Raw genomic sequence first — 24,083 nt, forward strand, 5'->3', positions numbered from 1 at the left:
CCTAGTAGGTTTGACTATTGGACCACCACAATAAATACAAACCTACGGAGATTGGCCAACAAAGACCAAGCGAGCCTTATATTGCTCAAGAGAATCGTTAGAACATGTAACATATAATGTTATATGAGGTTGAAGTGGTTTAATTTCCACACCTTATTAGCAATAAGGGTATTAAATTCACCGTGAACATTCTTCTAAACCGGGTTAGAAATAGTATTTTTGGGATTATGGGGTAAGGGTTTGATTTGTAAACTGGCATTGAGATTGAGAATGAGTTTATGCAGGTCCGGCCTAGAAGGAGGGCGACAGCCCCAAACTCACTCTCCCGAGAGGCCTATAATTGTTAAAAAGTAAACTTTATATTTTATGTATAGTGTTGTTTTAACACAAAAACCTACAAAATGACTATTTGGTTGAATGGAAAATGTCCTATACTATGGAAACAAAGGTCATGGGTTTAATTCCCAAACGTTCTTTTTATATAGAAACAAAAAACTTTCATTTATGTTTTATATGAGTCATTTTGAAACACCGAGTTTGTTGCTAGGCAAACCGTGCTAAAGGCAGAAGTAGAAAAAATTGCTAAGCACGAGAAGACGTGTGTTAAGAATGTTGGTAATCAGTGAACAAAACAATACACAATTCACAATTGTGTTTAATAGAATAAGAACAAGATGATGATACACACAAATTCTTGATTTAACAACACTAATATGCGATTGAATATGCTGAATACGCTAATATAATTTGTCTGACATCATCCCTATTTATAGAATAAATAATTAAATATTAACCCTACTAAATATCATAATTACAATAAGACCCCTATAATTATAATTAATAATAAAGTTTAGTTTAAATATTAATACTCCCCTTTAAACTAAACTTAGTTTAAGTGAGGTCTTCATTTCTTCAAGATCCGGTTGTCATCCCAGTAGCGTTAGTTCGTCATCTTCCTCCCAGATCATGTTTGCTTTCACTCTTTTCTCCCATTTTGGACATTCATGTTTGAAATGTCCAAGTTCATTACAATTGAAGCATCGTATGTGATCTTTGTTTTGATTACCATGCTTCCCACCTTTATTTTTCCATGACCTCCAATTTTTGCCTTAACCACGTCCGTTGTTTTCCTGCTTTGAACTTTCGTGACCGCAACGTTCACATTTATGGTCATTGACTTTTTTCTTTCCGTCTTCTTTGGAGAATAAGAGCTTGTCATACATGTCTTCCTCCTTGATTTTCTTTTTGGTGCGTTCCTCGAAAGCCTTCAATCTTCCAATGGCTTCTTGGAATGGCATTGCACCAGGATCAATAATGTCACACCCCAACCTAAGGCGAAAATGCCGGGGCGTGATCCGATTGCTCACAGCTCGAAGATACTATCATAAATTAAATGACAATATCTAATTAATTATTTACAAATATTACACACATTATCCAAATATACAAAACAATTCAAATACACAAATATGAGTTCATATAACGATTATCTTGATTATATCCTAAGGTCTTGTCTACGTTTCCAACTTCAATCTTCAGGCAACCTGCATATGCGTAGAAAATGGAGTTTTTGTCAACAAATATGTTGAGTGAGTTTACCACCAAGTTTTGACACCAAAATAATGTTAATATAATAATAAGAAAAATGTAATAAGTGCGGTAATGAAATCAAGCCATAAGCAAGTAAGTTGTCGTTTAAACCATTGTCAAGCGAATCGGGCGCCGGTAAATCAACTATGAGCAAATAATGAGAATAAGACCATTCCCAAGCGAATCGGGAAATGGTCAATGAGAATGAGAACCCTCTCCAAGGGGATATGTCAAGCGAATCAATACAATAACACATAAGCACATAACAAGTATATTTGATTAATCACACACAATTACACATTTGCTATTTTTGATATGTATGTATATATAGATAAGTATATATAGTATTATATACGCATATGTCCCTAAAACGTTTATGAAAATCGAGTAAAATAGGGGAATGATAAAACTCACCTTAGATGGAAGGCAAGTGAATATAATTAAGAATAAACGAGTAAAGGGATAAGCGAGTCATCTAATACGCGTCAAACGAGATAACTAATCAGAACCTGAAACTTTGTTATATGAAACTATAAATAAAAACAAACTTAATGCCGTGGGAATCAATCCAAACGGATGAGTAGAACTCTAGTTATGTTGAATTAAACGTTTAAGCGAGCTGGTACTGACCAGAATCCGAACAGCGAGTCGGCAGTCGGGTTTTGATCAGTAGCCTTAAAATCACGTTACAAGAATAAAAGTCTTTTGGACCGAACGTTGAATCCGACCAGAAGTATGAGAAAACGGATAGTCAAACTTGTTGACTATTTTGCCCTTTAACGAGTTTTAAATGAATTGACCAGTCAATACCCTTCAACCACCAAAATTGATTGAAGGTTATTGACTAGGGAATATATATGAATATTTCCTATGTTTACAACTTACCCGTAAAGTGAAAGGATCGATGAGAAACGGAAGTCAAAGGTCGGTGCATAAGCAAAGTCAACCGTTTATGAGTGTATCTTCAGCAATAATGCAAAAACCGAAGAAGATGATGAAGGTTGGAGGTAGGTGACGGCTAGGAATTGTGAATTAGGGTTTAGGGATGATTTGTGGTAGAGAAATAATGATATGTCTATATAGGATACATTAAATCGAACTAAATCTGGTAACTTACTCGTTTTAGAACTAGATGGGCCTTTAATGATCAAATCAACATTATAACCAGTAAATTTCGTTCTTGATCAAGGTTTAATGAGTATGGACATGTATCTAAGCTATATTAGTCTTATTGGGTCTTAAAACACTCGATTATGTCCTAAAATAAGCGATTTCGGGCTAAAACGAACTAGGAAGCAATAATAAACGAAACGAGCTGTGCAGGTAGCCCATAGCGCCGCGTGGTGGGCCTAGGCTGCCCCACCACGTGGTGTTCCGGCCAAAAGGAGGAAAATATCATCATTTGTCAACTTTAGTCCCTATAGTTTGGATTTAGGCCATTTAACGAATTTTTTATGCATAGTTTAAGATTTGAACAACAGATAAAGTATAAGGGGCCTAAAGTGAACATTATAATAAACACTTGATTTTCAATAATAATAAAGGTCTAAAAATGTTTCGTTCGTAAACGAATACGGGTTTGGAAATTCCGAAATGTTACAAATAAACTGCTCGATCGCAGCAACAATTTGAATGAACTTTTCTGGCACCGAACTGAGTAGTTTTTGGACCAGTTTCTTGTCATTCATAGTATGCCCAAGATTGCTTGCTTGTGATGCAATCTCACTAATTTTCCCGGCATACACATCAAGCGACTCGTCAAAAACCATTTTTAGAGACTCAAAACCTGACTCGAGTGTTTCTAAGCCCGCCTCTTTAACTCTATCAACTCAGACATGTCGAACCTTTAACGCATCCCAAATTTCGTTAGCTGAAGTAAAATTAGCAATTTGCAATACCATGTTTTCTGGAATCGCTTGGTATAGTAATGCAATTGCGGTATTATTCTTTTTCTCATCAACTTCGGTGCCCTCTTTTGGTTCGACGCTTAACAAATTCCATGGGCATTAAATATCGATCTGATCTTACATCCCAAACGGTGTAATTTATGGAGTTTAACATATGACGTTGAAAACTCATGGATGTCCCCTCCTTCCTTTGAAGTTACAACTTCTTTATCCTTGGACCCAACCATTTTTTGAGTTTTCCTTTTCCCAATCTTAACAAATTGACTATCACCGGTTTTGGATCGACTTTGATCTCAAGTTTACTAGTATCGGATCAAATTGATATCAACCTTTAACAGTAACAGTTCACCGGTTTTTCGGTTGCCTTACCACTTAAGACAAATCAAAACCAAATGTCAATTCTACAAACAGTATCCGGTTTATAAAACAAACTGTTTCAACAACGGTTTACGAATTTTTCTGTCACAAAATGAATCAAAACCAAAATACCGATAGTAGTATACGGGTTTCCCAAGGAAAATCAAAACCAATTGTTTGGCTCAACCGACAACAATACACGGGTTTATTGGTTTCCAAAATAACTCAAACCAACTACTCTAAAACACAACGGTGTTCAGGTTTATCAATCACCAAGTGAATCAAAACCCACCGTTTCAACCAAAAATAGTATCCGGGTTTTCGGTTACACGGCAAATCAAAACCAATTGTTCGTCTCCACCAACAACAATACACGGGTTTTTCGGTTGCCAAACAAATCAAACCAACTATTATTCAACTTTTTCTTGTTTTGTTTTTCTAAAACAAAACCAACCCTTCTTTATTCAATATTTGTCGTTCTAATTGAATCTTGAATCTTTTGATCGATTCTTAAATCTTCTTGGTTTAAACCAATTAGAAAAAATAATTGAACCCCTCTTGTTTTCAATTTTCCGTTTGTTTTGTTCAAATTCAGAAACACCCCACTACTCAAGTTGTTTATGATGTAACTATTCTACAAAAGAAAACAATTTAATTTATAGATTTTTTCTGATTGAGGGTTTCTATTCTGATGCAAGTTGATAAGATTGCAACTTATACAACTGATCGATCTTATTTGTGATGTGCTAAAAGCAGTCTAATAAAACAGGCTAATCTATACACTAAGTAATGCATTCTAGACTCTTAACTTAACTAAAACTACTGTAAGTCCCCCCGGGGCGTCGCCGATCGATACGAGATCCGCACGAGGTCTAGGAGTGCGGAATCCTCCTAGACTCGTTTAATGGTGTAGAAGACGAAGAACACGGTTACACATACATAAACACACGAACAAACACAAGAACGGGATAAACGAATCTGCAGATCCTTTCATATAATAATCATAACTCGTTACATACCAAACACGAAAACAAATGACGGCCGACCCGAGATGAGCTCTACCTCGGGCCGTCCCACACGACTCTCCCTCTCGGTTTCTCTCTAGCTACTAGAACTGGACACACAATACTCTAATTTTCTGGATACTCAAACCTAAACAAGACACACATATATATATCGAAACAACTTCGCGGGCTTGGGCTTGGGCCAGTAGGCGAAGTTGTTATAACTTCGCCTATGGCGAAGTTGTTCTAACTTCGCCTATGGCAGAAGTTGTTACAACTTCGCATATGGCGAAGTTGTTATAACTTCGCCTATGGTGAAGTTGTTCTAACTTCGTACTTCGTTTCCGCTGATCAGAATTGCATAGCGACGGTCACAAAATGCACCAACAGACTCCCCTTTGACCGTTGCTCTCAATTCTAACAAACACAAAAGATCATCTGTTACAAAACATGCACCAACAGACTCCCTCTTAACTGATGATCTTCTGTTTGCTCTTCAACCAGCCGTGTCTGAAACTGTCTTGTAGCTTCACAAATCTACCAATCACCCAGCGTCTTCCATATCAAATCTCCCCTTCAGTGTAAGCTTCTCCGACTATATAGATTGAGGTCTTTGAAATGCATGCATCCCCGTGCCTAATTGATCATCTCAACCAATCACGTGAGTCCTTCTGACTTCACCAACACGTGAAGTTCTTCTAACTTCACCAACACGTGAAGTTGGGCTCCCTCCACAACTTCACCAACACGTCGGCATACGATAAGGTTTAATCTTCAACTACTCAACATCAAGTGATCAATTTCATCACAAAACCACCTTGAAAGAATCTAACACACATGACCATTAATTAATCCGAAGCATCTTCAATCACCAGGGATAACGATCAAGAACATACACTTTAATTCCCGATTAAATCCAACTTGTTGCCGAATTTTCACTTCAATCACCTGATGTACAACAAGCTATACCTGCTGCTCCTGTTGTGTCACCGGAGGAAAATGTAGACCTTGATGAAGCGTTTGGCGGTCAAGGATTTTTTGATATGGATCGTGTTGACCCTGAGGAAGATGTACAGGTCTCGGTAGCCCGGGTTTCTAGTGTGAATGTGGCTAGGGCAGCTCTGATGGTGGTTGATTCTGATTCGTCAGATGATGATGTGGCTGAAGCGAGACGGATTTTAGTAACAAAAGAAAGGGTTCAAGGGAAGAGAAAGAGAGACGATGATGACAGTGATTCAGATTTTGAAGAAGATTTACATCAGTTGGTTCGTAGATCGAGAAGGGAACGAACAGGTGCAGGTTCGGGAGCTGGTGAGAGCTCAAGGGTGGTACGTTTCACTCCACCCGCATTGTCCGGTATGACCATGGTTCCGACATCATTACCAGTTACAAGGCCAAGCGCCACGGACGTTCCCGTGGTGGCTACCTCATCCTCATTCGGCCTACCACCCACTACATTCCAACTCTCGACTCCGGAGATTGTGTCCTTGCCATCTCCAACTCTTACTCCATTGGAGGTCGTCGCAAGATTTATTGAGTCGACAGTTGTAGCTACTGCAAGGTTGTCAGTTACGATACCACCTGCGGTTACGTTTACGCCTACTTCTGAGGTCCCGGTTACATTGGAAATCCCTCCTCAGTACACTCAAGGTATATCACATCTGAGGTTTGATTTCGATGCAACCTTATCCGTCTCGGAACGAATAGCAGCGCTTGAAAGGGTCGTGGCAGAACAATCAAGGGTAAATCTTATCCAGACCCATGCTATTCAGCGCCTCGTTGCAGAGAATCAGATACAGTCGTCCCTGCTGATCGAACATGGAAAAATAATTGATGCTTTGAAACAGTTCTTGGCATCTCAGGGGGAGACGGGCTGTAAGGGTGATGAGCTGATGACGAAGAAGCGTAATGATCGAGACGATGATCCCAATGCATCGAAAGGTGCAGGTGGAGAGTTGCCAAGAACTGAACAAGCTCTTGGGACTTCCACATCTCAGGGGGAGTCAACAAGTGCAGCTGGCGGTTCAGGGGGTGATGAGGTGGTGGTCGTGGATGCTGAGATGATGGATGATGATGTTATAGGTGATGATGATGTGTTACCGGTTGAAGAGATAGAGAAGATTGGTGCTGAAATTGTCATAGACAGTGAGATTGAAGAGGGAGAGATTGTAGAGGAGAACATTGAGCACGAGATTCCGGAAGTTGATAAGGCAGATATAGGTCAAGATATGGGAAGTGATGAGACAGAATGGGAAGAGCAGCCAAGATGGAAAGAAGGCTACGCTCAGTGGTTTGTAAAGACTAAGAAACCGGTGGTCCCTACTATGTTCAAGAAAAGTTACAACATCAGGGGTTATGCTGAATCGAAAAAGGGGATTATATGCTGGTTATATGATGAGCAGTTGAGGCTCTTTGTGATTAAAATGTATGATGGGGTTCAGTACTTCAAGAGACTGTTGAGATCGTTGAATATGTTGCCTGAGTGTGAAGTGAAGGACTTAGCCAGATTGGGGTTGATAAACAGGAGTGATGATAACATGGCTAGGGTCATTGGAAAGATTGTTTGGAAGGAAAGTATAAAGGAGAAAAAGTTCGAGCTGTTGAAACCACAGAAAGGAAAACTTATTGAAGATAAAGATAGAGGGATGATAGCAGATGGCAAGCCTCGGATGATCATGAAGTATAAGCCGATCCGGTGTTTAAAAGAAGTGCCGATGAAACAAATGCCCAGGATGTGCTCAAGGATCTGAAGTGGTGGTATATTGATTGTGAAACAGCTGAAGCAGTAATGGAGAATGAAGATGAACAAGAGCTGCTGAGAGTGTATGATCCAATGCACTTGGTGAATTTGTCTCAAGCTGATCTGCAGGTGCTAAACGAGAAAAAGATATTTTATATTCCTGCTTGGAAAGTAGAAGCAAAGAAGTATCAAAGAGTTGTTTCGGTTTGTGTACGAGAAGGCGTTCATGCTTAAAGATGAAAGATACAAGATTTTTGGGATTACAAGACACGTGTTTGAAGATAGAAAGATGAAGCTACTGCCAAGGGGGGGTCTGTTGGTACATGATGTCAGTAGTTCAGTGTCTAGTGTCTGTAATCGAGTTAGTTGGATTTGTATTTTGTATTAAGCGAAGTTAGCTCACAAGTTCGCTGATATAGGCGAACTTGTGGAATAAGCGAAGTTAGGGACAACTTCGCCTAAACATGTTAGGCGAAGTTGTCGACTGTTAAATAGTCTAGGTTACGGCAGAATAGTTTTAAGTTTTCAGTTTACGAGTTATTCAGTTTGTGTAATCGGTGATCAGTGAATCACGTGTTTCCAGTTGCAATACAACATGTCTTTGTTTATTGTAACGTGTGTTTGATCGTGTTAACGTGTATCGTCTTCTACGTTCGTAACGTCTTACGTAGGGATTCCGCACCTACGTAGAACGAGATATTCCGTGTAGATCCGGCTGGGAACCTACAATCGGCGAAGTTATAACAACTTCGTACTTCGTTTCCGCTGATCAGAATTGCATAGCGACGGTCACAAAATGCACCAACAGACTCCCCTTTGACCGTTGCTCTCAATTCTAACAAACACAAAAGATCATCTGTTACAAAACATGCACCAACACCAAGCTCAGTCCCACATTGTCTCATTCCAGTGCTGAAGCTGAACATAGAGGTGTTGCAAACATGGTGTCCGTGATTTGTTGGCTTTGCAACCTACTGTTGGAACTGTGTCATCCTAAAAAAAACTCAACGCTTGTCTATCATGACAATGTTAGTACCATATATTTATCAGGGAATCTAGTTCAACGCCAACAAATCAAACTCATCAAGATGGATATCTACTTTGTTCAAGGTTCTACGAGGCCAAGTTCGAGTTCTTCATGTTTCGTCTCGGTATCAAATTGCAAATCTTTTCACGAAGAGACCTACCTAGAGTTTTGTTTGATGATTTTAGGTCCAGTTTTGACATTCGTTCACCTTCTGCTTCGACTCTGGATATAGACTTCAATATTATCTAGTATATTGTTGTGGAGATATACATATATAGGGTTGGGTTATAATAGGAAGTATAGTTTTTGTAGGAAGGATAAGAAGTAATCTTGGCCATTGATTTTGAACATGAAAGGTTGAGATTAGTTTAGGAGGAAATCAAGTGTGAACATAAGGGGAAGGGTATAAAAGGAATAACACATTTGTTGACTTTCTCTCTCCACATGCAAGGCACATGCCAAATTCCCCCATCATTTTAAAACGTCCATAACTATTTTTTACGATGTTTTTATTGAAAAACAAATTCACCATAATAACGAGTGTCTTTTTATCTTTTATATGAGTACCATATTGTGAATAAAAATAAAAAAAATTAGTGGGTTTTTTACAAATTGTGTTTTACAAAATTGTGTTATACAATAGTATTTTTCATTGTGTTTTTTCCATTGTGTCATACAATTGTGTTTTTTATTGTGTTTTTATCATTGTGTTTTTTTTTCATAGTGTATTTTTCCATTGTGTTTTTCATTGTGTTTTTCGGACTTTTCCGGCGAGGTGGTGGCGGTGGGTGACGGTTGTGGTGGCGGTGGGCGGTGGAGTGGTGGTGGTTGTAAGAGATGAGTGAAGATGTAATTAGGTTTTATGTAAGTGGGTTTTTGAAATTAATTTAATTGAGTTTTGAGATTAAATTAAGTGGGTTTTGATATTAAAATATTAGACTAAAATACCATCCTTCCTAGTTTTCTTAGAAAAATCAAACTTCTTATTTGAACCTAAACATACATATATAATCTCCTATTTAATTGTTGTAATTGTATCCATAAATAGTTAGATACACGTTTTCAGAAATTCTTTTTGTTATTTCTCCTTATTTCACACTACTAAAACCGCTTCCATCTATCAACTTTAGATACTGAGGCATTAAAACATCTATATTTACACTTGATCAAGATGACAGATCTATTGAACCTCCAACAAAAAGAGTGTATATATATATATCAAAGAAGGAAACTTATTTATAGCGAAAAATGCAAGAAGGTGACAAGTGCGCATCGCCTTTTATCTTTTCATTTCATAATCAAACACACATTGCAATTTATTTAAACTTCATACAATAAAAGTTACTGATTTCAAATAACTTTGGGAGAACATATATCCATCACATCCTCCTATATACATAATAATAAAACTTAAGTTTTTATCATCATTCATGGGGGTGGTAACATGATTCTAGTTCATGTAAACACCAACAAAGTCAGTGTGGCTCGAACCGCGTAGAGTGCATCATTCATCTCCTGAGCCACAGTAACAGTTGTGCCTGAGAACTGAGTTAGGGGTACAGCTTGGAGCACCACTGCAGACCCATTGACCCTTAGTCCTTGAGACGGATTCTCTACCGCCACCCAAAACTCTCCATCACTTGCTGCCCTCTTAATATTCTTTGGGCTCCCAATGTCTGTTATGAAAACCTCATCTGTGCCATGTTTTGGTCCCTGCAGCCAATATCTATGTATCTTCTTGTTCATGTAATCCGGAACTAAAACATATTTTCGGTCACTACTAACGGACGGACCACCTCCACCTGCAAGCCCACTCATCAACATGGTTACCCGTGTAGTTCTTGGATCGTATTTCAATAGTCTTCCATTCGAGTCCGGTGTATACCCTTTGTGCCATGTTTCTGCACAACATTTATTTATCGTAAGATACGATGAATCAAAAACGAATATAGTTATGCATGATGAACGCTTTCTAAATTTACCTTATATCATAAACCAAGCTAGCATCAGTGATATAAACATTTTGGGTATATGAGTCGACGTCAATACCGGATAAGTACTTGTAACCACCAGAAAGTTGAGTTGCTAGACCACCGGTGAATCCTACAACTAGGAGACCAAAGAAAGCGTCGGTGATATAGAGATCACCGCTTTTATAGTTAAAGCTAAGAGCCACTGGTCTTCCACATGTTGGTCCTAATTCAAGATCATTTGTACCATCACACAATTTCTTGGTCCTGATAAAATAAAATGAGACAAAACAAATTTTCACCAAGTAGTTAGTAATTAACTATTTATATATATATGCCAAACTAACAACATTAATGATTTAAAATTACCTGCATCAAAATGTAGCATATATTTTTATACTTTGCAGAGATGTATACAGCTTAAATATTTCATTTTCATGTAATGATATGTAGCATTGTTTTTAGTCACATACAATAATGATAAAATGTTCATTAGGTTGTGAACAACACAATGTACAAAATAATGTGCTTAAACCTAAAATGTGAAAATGGTGTGGCTAGAGATGAAATATTAATTAGCAGCACAACCTGTTACGTGAAGTGTATGCGAAATCAATGAACCCAGTGGCCGGATCTTTCCATTTTAGGATCCAACCGTCTGCGACAGCCACGTATGGACCTTCCCAGCACGGTCGAAAACAGCAGATTCAGGACCTGTGACACTTGGAGGCAATGCCAGTTTCTTAAAAGTTGTATAATCATTAGAGAATACGTGACTTGCCAGAAGCAAGAACCAAACAATGATATTAGAAACTAAAAAGCTGCTTGTTTTCATGGTTAATCTGTAACTAAATGCTTGTGTTTATGTGTCAACTGCGGTCATGCATCATTCGGTTTAGATATTGTCTTCTTATATATACATTAAAACACACAGCTATTACGTACGTATGTACGTAGCAACAACTTGTTATACTTGACCTATGCTATGCATTCCTTCTTTGGGATAAAGATAGTGGCTTAAACTTGTTGGAAAGAAACAATGCCGACTTCAATGTTGCGGTACTCGTTCATATATCTACGTTTTCATGTTAATTAAATTAAAATGAAGTATACAAAGAGTTATGTATTTATATATTTATACATCAATTATATAGTGGTATTGTATCCCCGCTCACAATAAATGGGAGGTGGGTTCAAATCATTGCATGTATTTTATGTGAAGAAATTTATTGTTAAAAACAAATTTATAGTTTTATACTAATAGAATATTTTTATATAAATTGATATAGATAAATTAAATGAGTATACTAAATATAAGGTTGAAAGTAAATATAGTTTATAAATCTAGGAATCTAGAAAGTTTAAATAATTTAAAAACTTCTAATTTTATTTTTATTAAAAAGCATTTAAAAACAAAAATGTTATATTGTGGATACACATTAACACATGAGATATATTTATAAAATATCTTTTTATCGAATACCAGTATTATAACCACACCAAACTGGTACCGACCTAATAGAATCGTTATCGATACCGGCATTATTTATTATTGATTCCTTATATACTACATTTGTGAGAACTTACTGAAAACTATAGTCAATTAGAAAAAAAGGATGATTGATTGTTCATTACATAAAGCGTGAATAAACAAGTACCAGGCAAGCACTAGATACAACTTTCTATATAATATTAATTAATCAAGGAATGTCATGCATGGCGTATGTTCAATTAGAATGTCTGTTCCCTATCGTCATTAATTCTTGTATACTTTTATGTATTTACAAATTGACCACAAGCATGCATGCAGTTATCTCTTAGTTACGCTATATATTTTTAACATACGGCTACATGAATGAATATATAAATATTCACGATTGCGTTTATGAATATTTCAAAAGAAAAATCAAGTTAATATGTAAATGCTAGTTGGGTTAAGTGTGAGGCCGGTAAAGGGGATGGTTTAAACCACACATGTGGCAAGATTTTGTGGGAACCTTTTTGGGGTCTTGGTTCGGTTACAGCAAGTGTATGCCATTAATAGGAAAGAACATCACTCTTTTAGGATTGAAAATTGGGTAAGGTCGTATGCCGGTACGATGGTAAGCCTTCCGGATTCCCCCAGCAACTTGTTGCACTAATTAAAGTCGTTAAAAAAAAGAAAAAAGTGTACAAGTTTTATGCAAGATTAGTTAAAAAAAAATAATTAGTTACGGATCAAATCTTTTAACAGATTTACCATGGACCAGACCCCAGAAAATATATATTCTTTTGCTATCGACTAGAGTGTTAAATTAAAGATGATTATTAATCAGATAGAGATGATAAAAAGTATACATCTATAGCCTTAGTGCACATCAGGGTCGGCTCAACTTAGTCGGAGGCCTAAAGCTATCTAAAATTTTGAGGCATTTTTTTATGCTTATTGTATTAAAAAGTATCCAAGAATTATGAAAGATGGATGATATATAGGGATAATGGATATGAGGTATTCCTCCTTAGCTTATCTAAAATTTTGAGGTCTAAAGCTATCTAAAATTTTGAGGCCTTTTTTTATGCTTATTGTATTAAAGAGTATCCACGAATTATGAAAGATGGATGATATATAGGGATAATGGATATGAGGTATTCCTCCTTACTAATTCTAAAAAAACTACTTTCAAAATCCCAAAATACATATCCGTTATTTTAAATTAAGACCCTATAAAACTAGAGGCCTAAAACCATTACCTTATTTAGCTTACCCAAGAAACGACCCTGATGTACATCTATAACTCATAAGTGAAATTCTCGTGTTGCAAGAACTATAGAGATCATAAGTGAAATTCTCGTGTTGCAAGAACTATAGAGATGACTAATAAATGATAACAGGTCTTTGATCTTTTCTTAGATGATTGTATGGATAAATAAATTTCAATCAATAATCTATATGTGTGGCTAAAAGTAGGCTAGAAGGTTTCGAAATATTACATTTGACCTTTAGCCACGCTTTTAATTTAAAATGTGACAGCGCAATATGGTTAAAGCCCACTTTTGACGTAGTGATCACAATTTGACTAGATTGTATGAAGATTTCAATATGTTTGTGATATATTTAAAAAATGGTATTGAGAAATCAAAGAATCTTCTTCATCTTGATCACACACCAACCCATGATTTTTGATAGATTTTAATTCATTGATCTCGTCTTGCATATTTCATGCGTGCATTCATTTGACGGTAATTACTAATTACATCATATTTTATTGTGATTGTGATGTGAGTTGGACACACACGGTACATTGGGGTTACATTTTTTACTTTCTACCCCTTACCCAGCTCCGACCGAGCCTATCACCATGGTGTCACGTCATAGACACTCAACCAAACGAATCACCCACCTCATTTTGTGGGTGAGCTCTTCTTGAATTTTGTCATGCATTACGATAAACATATATTAATTTTTTTTTACTAAAATTTGGCATCATAAGTCCATAACTATTGTAAAATTGATAACCAAACTGTACAACAAACAATAAACTAAAATATTTCCCAAGTTACAATAAACCTACTATACTCTAACTTTTACTTTAAGTGGCCGGGTCAAAACCCGAACACACAACTTTTAGTGGATTTTGGTCATAATGACTCGAACACACTTTAATATACTCAACTTTTACTTTAAGTGGCCGGGTCAAAACCCGAACTCACTTCAATTGACTCAAGATACTCAACTTTTAATTTAAAATATATATGGATCAAAATGAGCCGAACTCACTTTAATTGACTCAACATACTCAACTTTTACATTAAAATATGGATCAAAATAAGCAGAAGCCACCTAATTAATTGGCCAAAAGTTGGATACTTTAGTCTATTAAAGTGAGTTCGGGTCATTCATGTCCATTTAACCTAAAGCTCTAATGTATAAGACGGCTTTTTTTGTAGTGTTAGACCTGGCTTCTAGTTTGTTTAATAGCATAGCCAATAATACCTTATTGGTTTGACATAGATCTTAGTTCTTATAGAGAATTGGTTTAATTTTCTTTATGACATGCTAATTAAATATAAAAAGAGAAGACAAGGAACAATTGGCTAAGCAATCCCACACAAGAAGTCGGCATGGTTTCTTTCCAACAAGTTTAAGTAACTATCTTTGTCCCAAAGAAGGAGAAGCAGATGTCAACTTTAACAAGTTGTTGCTACAACACATAGTAGCTGTGTGTTTTAATGTGTATATATGAAGACTATATCTAAACCGAATGATGCATAGCCGCAATTGACACATAAACAACAAGCATTTAGTTATAGATTAACCATGAAAACAAGCAGCCTTTTAGTTTTTAATCTCATTGTTTGGTTCTTGCTTCTGGCAAGTCATGTGTTCTCTAATGATTATACAACTTTTAAGAAACTGGCATTGCCTCCAGGTGTCACAGGTCCTGGATCTGCTGTTTTCGACCGTGCTGGGGAAGGTCCATACGTGGCTGTCGCGGACGGTAGGATCCTAAAATGGAAAGGTCCCGACACTGGGTTCGTTGATTTTGCATACACTTCACCCAACAGGTTCTTGCTTAACTTTGTTCCTTAGCTACACCATTTACTAGACCTAAGTAATGTATCTAAATATGGTACATTTTCATTCTTTTTCATATAAACAACTTATACATTTTATGTATGTAGCTACATGTAAAACATCTACACTAAAATGCAACTTAATTATTTCACATATTTACCACCTAATTAATTATTATACCAATTTTATGTACATTGATACATATGGATCAACCTGTATGTATCAGAATATGTTACAATTTGATACTTGAACCTCTTTCAAGTTTAGCAAATGTACAATTTTGGGTATAGTAATTAGGTACTCGATCTCAAGTTGATTACTAATTACTCATTTACTTGGTAAACTTTAATTATATTTTTCAGGACCAAGAAATTATGTGATGGCACAAATGATCTTGAGTTAGGACCAATATGCGGAAGACCAGTGGCTCTCAGCTTTAACTATAAAAGTGGTGACCTCTATATCACCGATGCTTTCTTCGGTCTCCTAGTTGTAGGATTCAACGGTGGTCTTGCAACTCAACTTTCTGGTGGTTACAAGTACTTATCTGGTATTGACGTCGAATCATATACCCAAAATGTTTATATGACTGATGCTAGTTTGGTTTACGGCATAAGGTAAACTTAGCAAGCGTTCATCATAATCATATTCGTGTATGATTCATCATATCTTACAATAAATAAATGTTTTGACAAGAGTTTATGTTGTGCAGAAACATGGCACAACCAGGGTATACACCCGACTCGACTGGAAGAGTATTGAAATATGATCCAAGAACTACAAGGGTAACCGTGTTGATGAGCGGGCTTGCAGGTGGAGGTGGTCCGTCCGTTAGTAGTGACCGAAAGTATGTTTTGGTTCCGGATTATGTGAACAAGAAAATCCAAAGATATTGGCTGCAGGGACCAAAACATGGCACAAATGAGGTTTTCCTGGCCAACTTTGGAAGCCCAAAGAATATTAAGAGGGCAGCAAATAATGGAGAATTTTGGGTGGCACTAGAGAAGCCGTGTCAAGGACTAAGGGTCAATGGGTCTGCAATGGTGCTCCAAATTGTACCCCTAACTCAGTTCTTGGAAACTACTGTTGCTGTGGTTCAGGAGACTAACGATGCACTCTACGTGGGTTCGAGCCACACTGACTTTGTTGGTGTTTACACGAACTAGAATCTTGTTACCGCCCTGTGAATGATGATAAAACTTAAGTTCTATTATTATATAGGAGGATATGATGGATATATGTTCTCCCACAATTATTTGAAATCAGTAACTTTTATTGTATGAAGTACTTTAAATAAATTAAAATATGTGTTTAATTCTGCAGTAGAAATTAAAGATAACACCGATGTTTGCAAGAAGGATATTGATAGATTGATTATTACACAAAGTCTGAAGTTAAACAGAAGCATGTGATCACTAATTAATACCAACTACTTTTATAAATAAAAAGCCAAAGTTATTTACTTAAATTAGGGAAGTGTCAACATGTCCTAGCGTATTATCCAAATTAGTATAGAATGTTTGTTCTCCGTCCTCATCAAATCTTACATAGTTACATCGTTAATCTTAATGTCGGCCAGTGCATGGACAACAAGTATGCAATCACTTGTTCATTACGGATGCAATCTTTTATACATTTCTATTAATAAATAATTACATGGAGTTTTAACAACATGACACCGATTCGGGTGAAAAAGTTTTCTCATCATCAATTACTTGAGTTTTAGTAAAACGTTCGCCAAAAACTGTGCTTTATAAATATGCATTTTCCCATCCATGTCGCTGTTCTTCTTGAAAATCCATTTTCTTTTAGCAGTCTTGTCGTTAGGAGGAACTTCAACCAAATCTTAGACTTGGTTGTCATACATGGATTGCATCTCGGCGTCCATGACTTCAAGTAATTTATCAGAGTCAGCATAGCATCTGATATATTAAACAAGAGAGTTCTACCTAGTTAGCGAGCCAAGCCGAGCCAATCCAGCCTCAATTGAGGCTTGAAGTTAAACGAGACAGTTTGGTTCGACTCGTTTATGCTTAACAAATTGAAATATGAATTCCACCTCAGCTCGTAAAAAGTTTGAGCCAACTTGTGGCTTGACGAGCCAACTCGTTTAAATTGAAGTTCATATTTAAAAAAAATTAATCTATTAGGTGGTCTTTGGTGTTGATCTATTTAGTTACTTCTTATTCACTTTATGTGAAGATAAATACAAGAAGAGTACAGAAGTAAAACCAAATAATTACCTATAAAATGTGCTTCAAATTGAGACATGATAATAACAATAAACAGCCATCTTCGTTCTCATTAAGAAATGTGACCGATTTGCATAGATGTTTCATCCTTCTTCATCTTCCCTTTTTCGAGCTGATAAATCCTCTCAGCGTCAGGCACAGCTTTGATTATGGTTTCCAGTTTCAAATTCAGTTCATCAATCTTCTCAATAAGTTTATCATTTGTAAACATTCCGATCATCACACTTTGAATCGTCTGCCAGCTTTCGGCCAGTGGTAGAACGATGATCACAGCGGACCCGATCGTACCCCATGCTATTGCCACAACTGCCCAGAAGGTGAAGTATCCTTTGCTGAATTCCTCTACATTCACAAGATAACACAACTGTCAAATTGAGTAAACTAAACGGGCTGAACAGGTTAATGATCGGGCTTATTAGGATAAAAAGTCGAAAACCTTTTGATCCCAAACGCAAGAAAAGTGCATCACACATGACTCTTTTGTTATAAAAAATACTAAGTTTTTGAGATAGTATATCTTACTGGGTGCAACTATACATACACCATCTGACATCATCATACGATATGACAAAATGATCATATGGGTCGACTTTTTAAGTGGTGTGCGACAGTACGTGTGTCATCTCATGACTCATCGGTCACTTTTACGACAGTCTAACACATCATATGGTCTCTATGATTTATAAAAAATAGAACCTCCTTGAGCCCGTATAAACATTATGAGCCGTATGATGTGTTAGCATAACACGTCATAGAACCTTGCATGACCAGGTTTTGACACCCATATGGCATGCTAGTGGCGTGTGGTTAGTATGTCAGTGGTGTTTCATTAATTGTGTCTTATTTTAACTTGTTAACTTTTAAACACTAAAATATAAGATATTTTATCATCTTTTTAGTCAAATTTGTTCAATCGATGGTCTAGTTTGTTCAAATACTCAAACCCATAATGCGCCACGCTTTATGCTCTCCTTGTGGGTGCGTTTTAGGACCAAGATCCCAACAAAGTAAGGATCTTGAAGTAAAACGAACACATCACTGAAGTAACCAGATCATGAACTTACTTGCTGGAAGTGAAAAAATAGGCCATATGACAACGATCACAATCGTAAAAACAAGTCCCCACTTAACGATCCATCTCTTCGCACTAATCAGCTTCTCCTCCTTAAACTCATCAACTGCGAGTTCACTCCTTTCCTTCTCAACAATCATAATCTGCCTCGTGGTTTCCCAATCATAGTTTTGAGGCCTCAGCAAACTGCATATAGCATGAACCGCACCACCGGTTAGGATCGAGACCAGGTTCCCAGCCAGCATGGGTGCATTTCTTCCAGTCGTGTCTAAGTTGACCCGGCCATATTCAACACTAGTAACCGATAACCATGTTATGATCCCGAGAGCACACCCGACTATGGTGCCTAAAATGGCCCCAAATGCATTGGCTTTTCGCCATAGGAGCATGAAGGCGATTGGGATCACTGCTGACCCGATGAACACACCCATGGCTAAGTACATCCAACTGAGAGACACCCCGGCTTTGTTTAGTATGACTGCTAGGATTCCCATGAAACATCCGAACATGAATACAACTGTTCTTGAAACTTTTAAGATTTGTTTCCCTGTGGCGTCCGGATTGATGTATGTTCGGTAGATGTCGTATGTGCACAGTGATGAAACAGCGATTAACTCGGAAGAGCCTGCAGATGTTACAGCCCTGGTGCAAAAACATTTTGAACAAGTCAGAACAAGTGGGCGGGTCAGGCAGTTTGGGTCTAATTTAATAGGTCTACCAGCTAATCCATTTAACACACTATTTACAACACGGTTAACACATTTACAACTTGATTACTACCCACCAACCATTCAACACATTTGACATGTTTAGATAAATGGGTTAAACGGGCTGTCCACGGGTTGAGCGGGTTTGGGTAAATTTTTTTTGCACAAACAAAAATGAATTCAACCATCACTGACACCCCTAATCGTAACTCACATGAAAAGCATAGTGAGAAGGAGAACTGAACCCCCTTTGCCCATCAAAGCCATTGCCGTAGCCGGAGGAACAAGCCCATGGCTCGCTTCACTTGCTGTTAATGGAAGGTCAAGAGCTAGAGCTCCTAAACCGAGTGATGTAGCCAATGAGAATGGCACAGCGAACCACACGAGCCCACCTAACAAGTAGCCTTTATGAGTCGATGATGGTCTAGCTGCGATAGCACTCACCCAATATCCCTACAGACAGAAAAATAAACATTATAAAGTCAACCTATTTAGACGTGATCTAGACTTTATGATGAAAAGTAAAAATCTTACATTGTCGACGAAAACAGTGCCAAAGTTACCAACAATGTTGATTATACCAAACACTAGCCCGCCCGAGCTCAACATTGTTAAATAAGATCCTTGGTAGTTTCCAGAAACCGGGCCACAAGATTGCCCATTGTGGGATATTGGTTCTTGACACATTCTAGTCCGGCTTGAGACTTCTGCTAGACGTCTATAGACAACACTCGGGCTACCAAGCTCGCTACTAGCCGTGTATACTAAGAACACAAAGATGACTAGCACCAAGTGCACTGACAACGGAACCAAAAGGACATACAAAAGTCAAAGAGTAATGTTAAAATAGAGTTGGCAACACTTGTCGTGTTTGATGTGACACGTTTAACATGACTATTGAACTCAAATATGACACGTTTAACTAAATTTATAACGGGTCATGTTATAAATTACAAGCTCTATGACCAAAGTCAACCATGGAAAAAATGTAATATTACCTATCACAGAATGTATATAACTAGCCAAGAAAGTGGCCTTCAATCCTCCAGCCAGTGTATACACAATCACTCCAAGAGGTATTAGAAAACTAGCGGCATAAATATTGACTCCGGTGAGTGCATTGACCACCGCAGAGCCACCAAGAAGCAGCATTGCTGTTACTATAATATTTGTCATGAAACAGAACACCAAAAACACGAGATGTGCAGCCGTCCCCCATCTAACAAAAACACATTCGAAACCATAATAAGGATTCGAATTCACAACCTCAAATGTGAAGCGACTAAACTTAAGCGTACCGGGCTTTAACAATTTCACAAACAGTATGAGCATGAGGCGCCTTTCTTTTGATCTCTATGGCCACTACACCAAACAGAAGTACCTGTTTATATAAAGGTACAAGAGTACAAGATTATAAAGCATGAGAAATGAAGTTTAAAAGGTAAGGTGAGTTTAGAACCTGGATGGTGGCACCACTGGCGTACCAGAATGGACCGCTGACTCCATACTGCCACGCAACGTTTGAACTTTGCAATATAGTAGCAGCCCAAGTCCACTATCAAGACATGCTTACTGTTAGATCATACATGATAGAAGTACAAGCTGGTGTTATGTGGATCGTGTTTGTGGGTTGACCGCTCAAACCCGACAAAACCAGAAAATCGTGTCAAATGCCTGTTCCCGAACATGACATAATATGCATGGGTCGAAATGAACAAGACTAGTTTAACAGATAAATTATTTTATTCATTTGTTAGCATATTAATATTGTAAAAATACATTTATGACGAAAATTATGTTTAAAATATAAAACTTGATGCTTATTAATTTTGTTATTCTATTTTACCAATAAAATACTCGGTAAAGTTAAGTCATGACATATAATACATATTCAAAAACTAAGCACAAAACTAAACTGTTTAAACGGGCCATTCTGCAAACCCGTCAGGTAGGCCCGAACACAGCCCGTTTAGATAAACTAGTCCATGGTTTGGCCCGAAACTAACCCAAACCCGTTTAGACTAATCCAAAAACGTCAAATTGGTGTTAAGGTTTATTTCGTATTTTATGCGCTATTATAGTTAAGAGATTTACACACCCAGTTACAAATCAGGCCCACCAAGGACGAGGCCGATATGGCCCAGATCAACGATGACCAAACATGTTATCAGCAAATTCTATAAACTAAGTGCGCTCTCATGTTTAGTTCGGTTCAGATCACGTACAAAATCGAGTAACATGGTTAACATTTAAAAGTTAAAACCAAACAATCTGTGTTGTGGGAATTATTTCTTTTTTGTCTTCTAAGTTTTAGATACTGTATTGGTTACAAAATAAGTGCAAAACCAAACTGGTTAAACCGGCCAATCCGCAAACCTGTCAGGTCGAAACGAACACAACCCATTTAGATAAATGTGTCCACGGTTCGGCCTAAAACCGTTCTGAACCGTTTACACTAAACCCAAAACCGTAAATTTTTGTGTAAAGTTCATTTCGTGTATTTTAGTTGTGCTAGAGATTCACACACCTGGACATAAAACTAGTTATGATGGATTGGGCCCACTTAAAACTAGGCCAATAGAGGTTTACAAAACCGGTTTTTTTTAAAACCGAACCAGTTTGGGTTTTGCATGTTTAAAACCGATTTGACTCAAACTAGTTCAGTTTAGAAACCGGTTTAAGCATAGAACTACTCGAACTGATCCGTACCGGTTTTAAATTGGTTTAACCAATTTTAACAAGAAAAAAAAAACGGTTTGATTGTGAAATACCCAAACCGCATAAAAACAGCCGGTTTGGGAACCGGATAGCAGAAGCCAGTTTTAGGAACGAACCGGTCCGGTTTGGTTTCCTGTTAACCGGTTCCAAACCGATTTTTTTACACCTCTAGTCAACAAAATCTACACATTAAGTGGGCCTTCATGTTTTAGTTCGGTTCGGGTTGGGTCCACATGGCCTTTATAAGCTAGGCCACACGTGTGCTACAACGGCAATTACAATGGTCAAAACCAAGTAACATGGTTGCCAAAACAATTTAGCTTGTGGCAAAAATGAAAAATTACATTTGGAATCCACTTTTGGTAATAGAATTAATTAAACTTATTACTTAAAATAAAAACAATTTATAAACACGTGAAATAAAGACAACCAATAATGACATCACCATGTTTGGTTTAGTCCCAGCTAAAGACTTTTCCTTCGGGATCGTAAAAGTCAACCTAATGGAGTCAACTTAAATTTCCGATCAAAACAAACACCAAAAACGTACAATACCTGAGATACAATCACACTTGCGATGAGTCCAGTTTTAACGTTCCTTCCGGCGGTATTAAACCACTCCGACGTATGACGGGCTCCCACGTAACGTTTCTCCAACCAAACCTGTTAAACTTAATATTAATAAATGTTACCAGCTTACCCAAATTCTTGGGGACGATCCTGAGTAGTATTACGTACCAGGAAAGAGGTGAAGAAGGCGAAGAAAGCACCGAATCCGAGAATAACGGAGTACCCGACACCTTGATTCAGGACCGCTTTACCTGCGAAGAAGCTGTTTTGTCTGACACAATTGTCCCCAGAGGTTTGGTAATACTTGCCGGAAAAATCAAAGGGAGGACAGGTAGCCATATCATATGTGATATGTGTGTGAATGAGTATTGAATGATGATACTGAACTATAGTGACAAATTATAATATAAGTTAAATAACGGACGAAACAACAATTGGAAGTCAACAATAGAGACCAAAGGATCAAGCTGTAGGATCTAATAATTTATAGCGGCTTGGTGATTCCAAAGTGGGCCCCAATGGAATCAGAACCAGAATATCTTTAAATATTATGATGATATTAAAAATCATAACAATGTTACCATCTTTGTTACGATTCAGAGTGACAGCTTGACCCAAGTACTCCCTGGTGTGTGAAAATCGGATGGAATCCATAAACATTCGCACCATGTCAGGTTCGAACACCTAGGATTAAAATCATAATTCGTCATTTCATCCAGATATCCTTCAAATTGGCCTGAGTGAAAAATAAACTTGAATCTACACTAGAAAAGGCAAGCCTTTTACCATTGAGCCAAATTAAGATAGAAATATTTTTAAAAAGAATCACTAGTCATAAAGAAATAAATATAAAGAAATCTCAAATACTAGTGTAGTTGAAGGATTTTTTTTTCTTTCTCTCTTTTTTCTTTTTAAAGAGAGGTTGGAGAATTAACCTCTCATCTTTTACCCAGTTTCATTTGTCGACCTTGGTAAATGTCATCAGCTACATGTATTGATAAAAGTCTTCTATACCATTTTTTTAATTGATAATCATCTATAACTAGTTTTATACCTGTCCGGTGGACGAAAAGTTCAAAGTCAAAATGACAGAACTGTTTTTCTTAGCATTATAAACAAAAAAAGGCACTTGTCCAAAAACAAAAGTATAGTTCGTTTCACTTGTGAGTTAAAAGATGACACACTTCGTTAAAGAAATACAAAACATTGGCCATTAAATTAATCGTAATAATAAGAATATGTACACAAAAAAAAAAGTTAAAAGGGTCCGATAGGTTAGTTTGATTCTATAACAGAATGGGTCGAATGACATTTCACTCTGAGCAAACACTTTATGAGAATCTTAGCCTTGCAAGCGCACCTATTGATTTTGCTTCTTCTTGTCTGATGCTTGACTGTTTTAAGCATGCAATAGCTATATATATACTCCAGCTCTTTTGGAACAGATGGAGATAACTATCCATAGCAATGAAATGTATGCCTTGACAGCAAACAAAATGAAATTAGATACCAATAATCCTTATAATTTATGGCTACATCTTCATGCAATTTGTTCTTTATGTATCACCATCTTCATTAAATTTGTTCTTTATCTGCTTTCGGGTCATAGTTGTA

At 37.2% G+C, this 24,083-nt stretch overlaps 2 protein-coding genes and 1 pseudogene across 2 annotated transcripts; 1 reads left to right on the forward strand and 2 right to left on the reverse strand.

The window, feature by feature from the left end:
* Positions 1–10,075: 10,075 nt before the first annotated feature.
* LOC143547324 (protein STRICTOSIDINE SYNTHASE-LIKE 12-like) lies at positions 10,076–11,430 on the reverse strand (annotated as a pseudogene).
* Positions 11,431–14,892: 3,462 nt separating this feature from the next.
* LOC143547325 (protein STRICTOSIDINE SYNTHASE-LIKE 12-like) lies at positions 14,893–16,341 on the forward strand. The gene is made up of 3 exons (XM_077038781.1): positions 14,893–15,140; positions 15,513–15,748; positions 15,880–16,341. Exons 1-3 carry the CDS (start codon positions 14,893–14,895, stop codon positions 16,314–16,316), a joined length of 921 nt encoding a protein of 306 aa, XP_076894896.1. The 3' UTR covers positions 16,317–16,341.
* A 1,101-nt stretch (positions 16,342–17,442) lies between these two features.
* On the reverse strand, positions 17,443–22,843 carry LOC143547326 (urea-proton symporter DUR3-like). Its single transcript, XM_077038782.1, has 9 exons — positions 22,638–22,843; positions 22,455–22,562; positions 20,641–20,736; positions 20,480–20,562; positions 20,180–20,400; positions 19,716–19,978; positions 19,396–19,634; positions 18,467–19,116; positions 17,443–17,744 (listed from the first exon to the last, which is right to left on the reverse strand). The coding sequence occupies exons 1-9, from the start codon at positions 22,806–22,808 to the stop codon at positions 17,455–17,457; spliced, it is 2,121 nt and encodes a 706-aa protein (XP_076894897.1). The 5' UTR covers positions 22,809–22,843; the 3' UTR covers positions 17,443–17,454.
* Between the last annotated feature and the right edge of the window lie 1,240 nt (positions 22,844–24,083).

This window comes from Bidens hawaiensis, unplaced genomic scaffold (assembly GCF_021521415.1).
Source record: "Bidens hawaiensis isolate Kalapana, Puna unplaced genomic scaffold, B.hawaiensis_p1.1 tig00014712_1, whole genome shotgun sequence".
NCBI lineage: Eukaryota > Viridiplantae > Streptophyta > Magnoliopsida > Asterales > Asteraceae > Bidens > Bidens hawaiensis.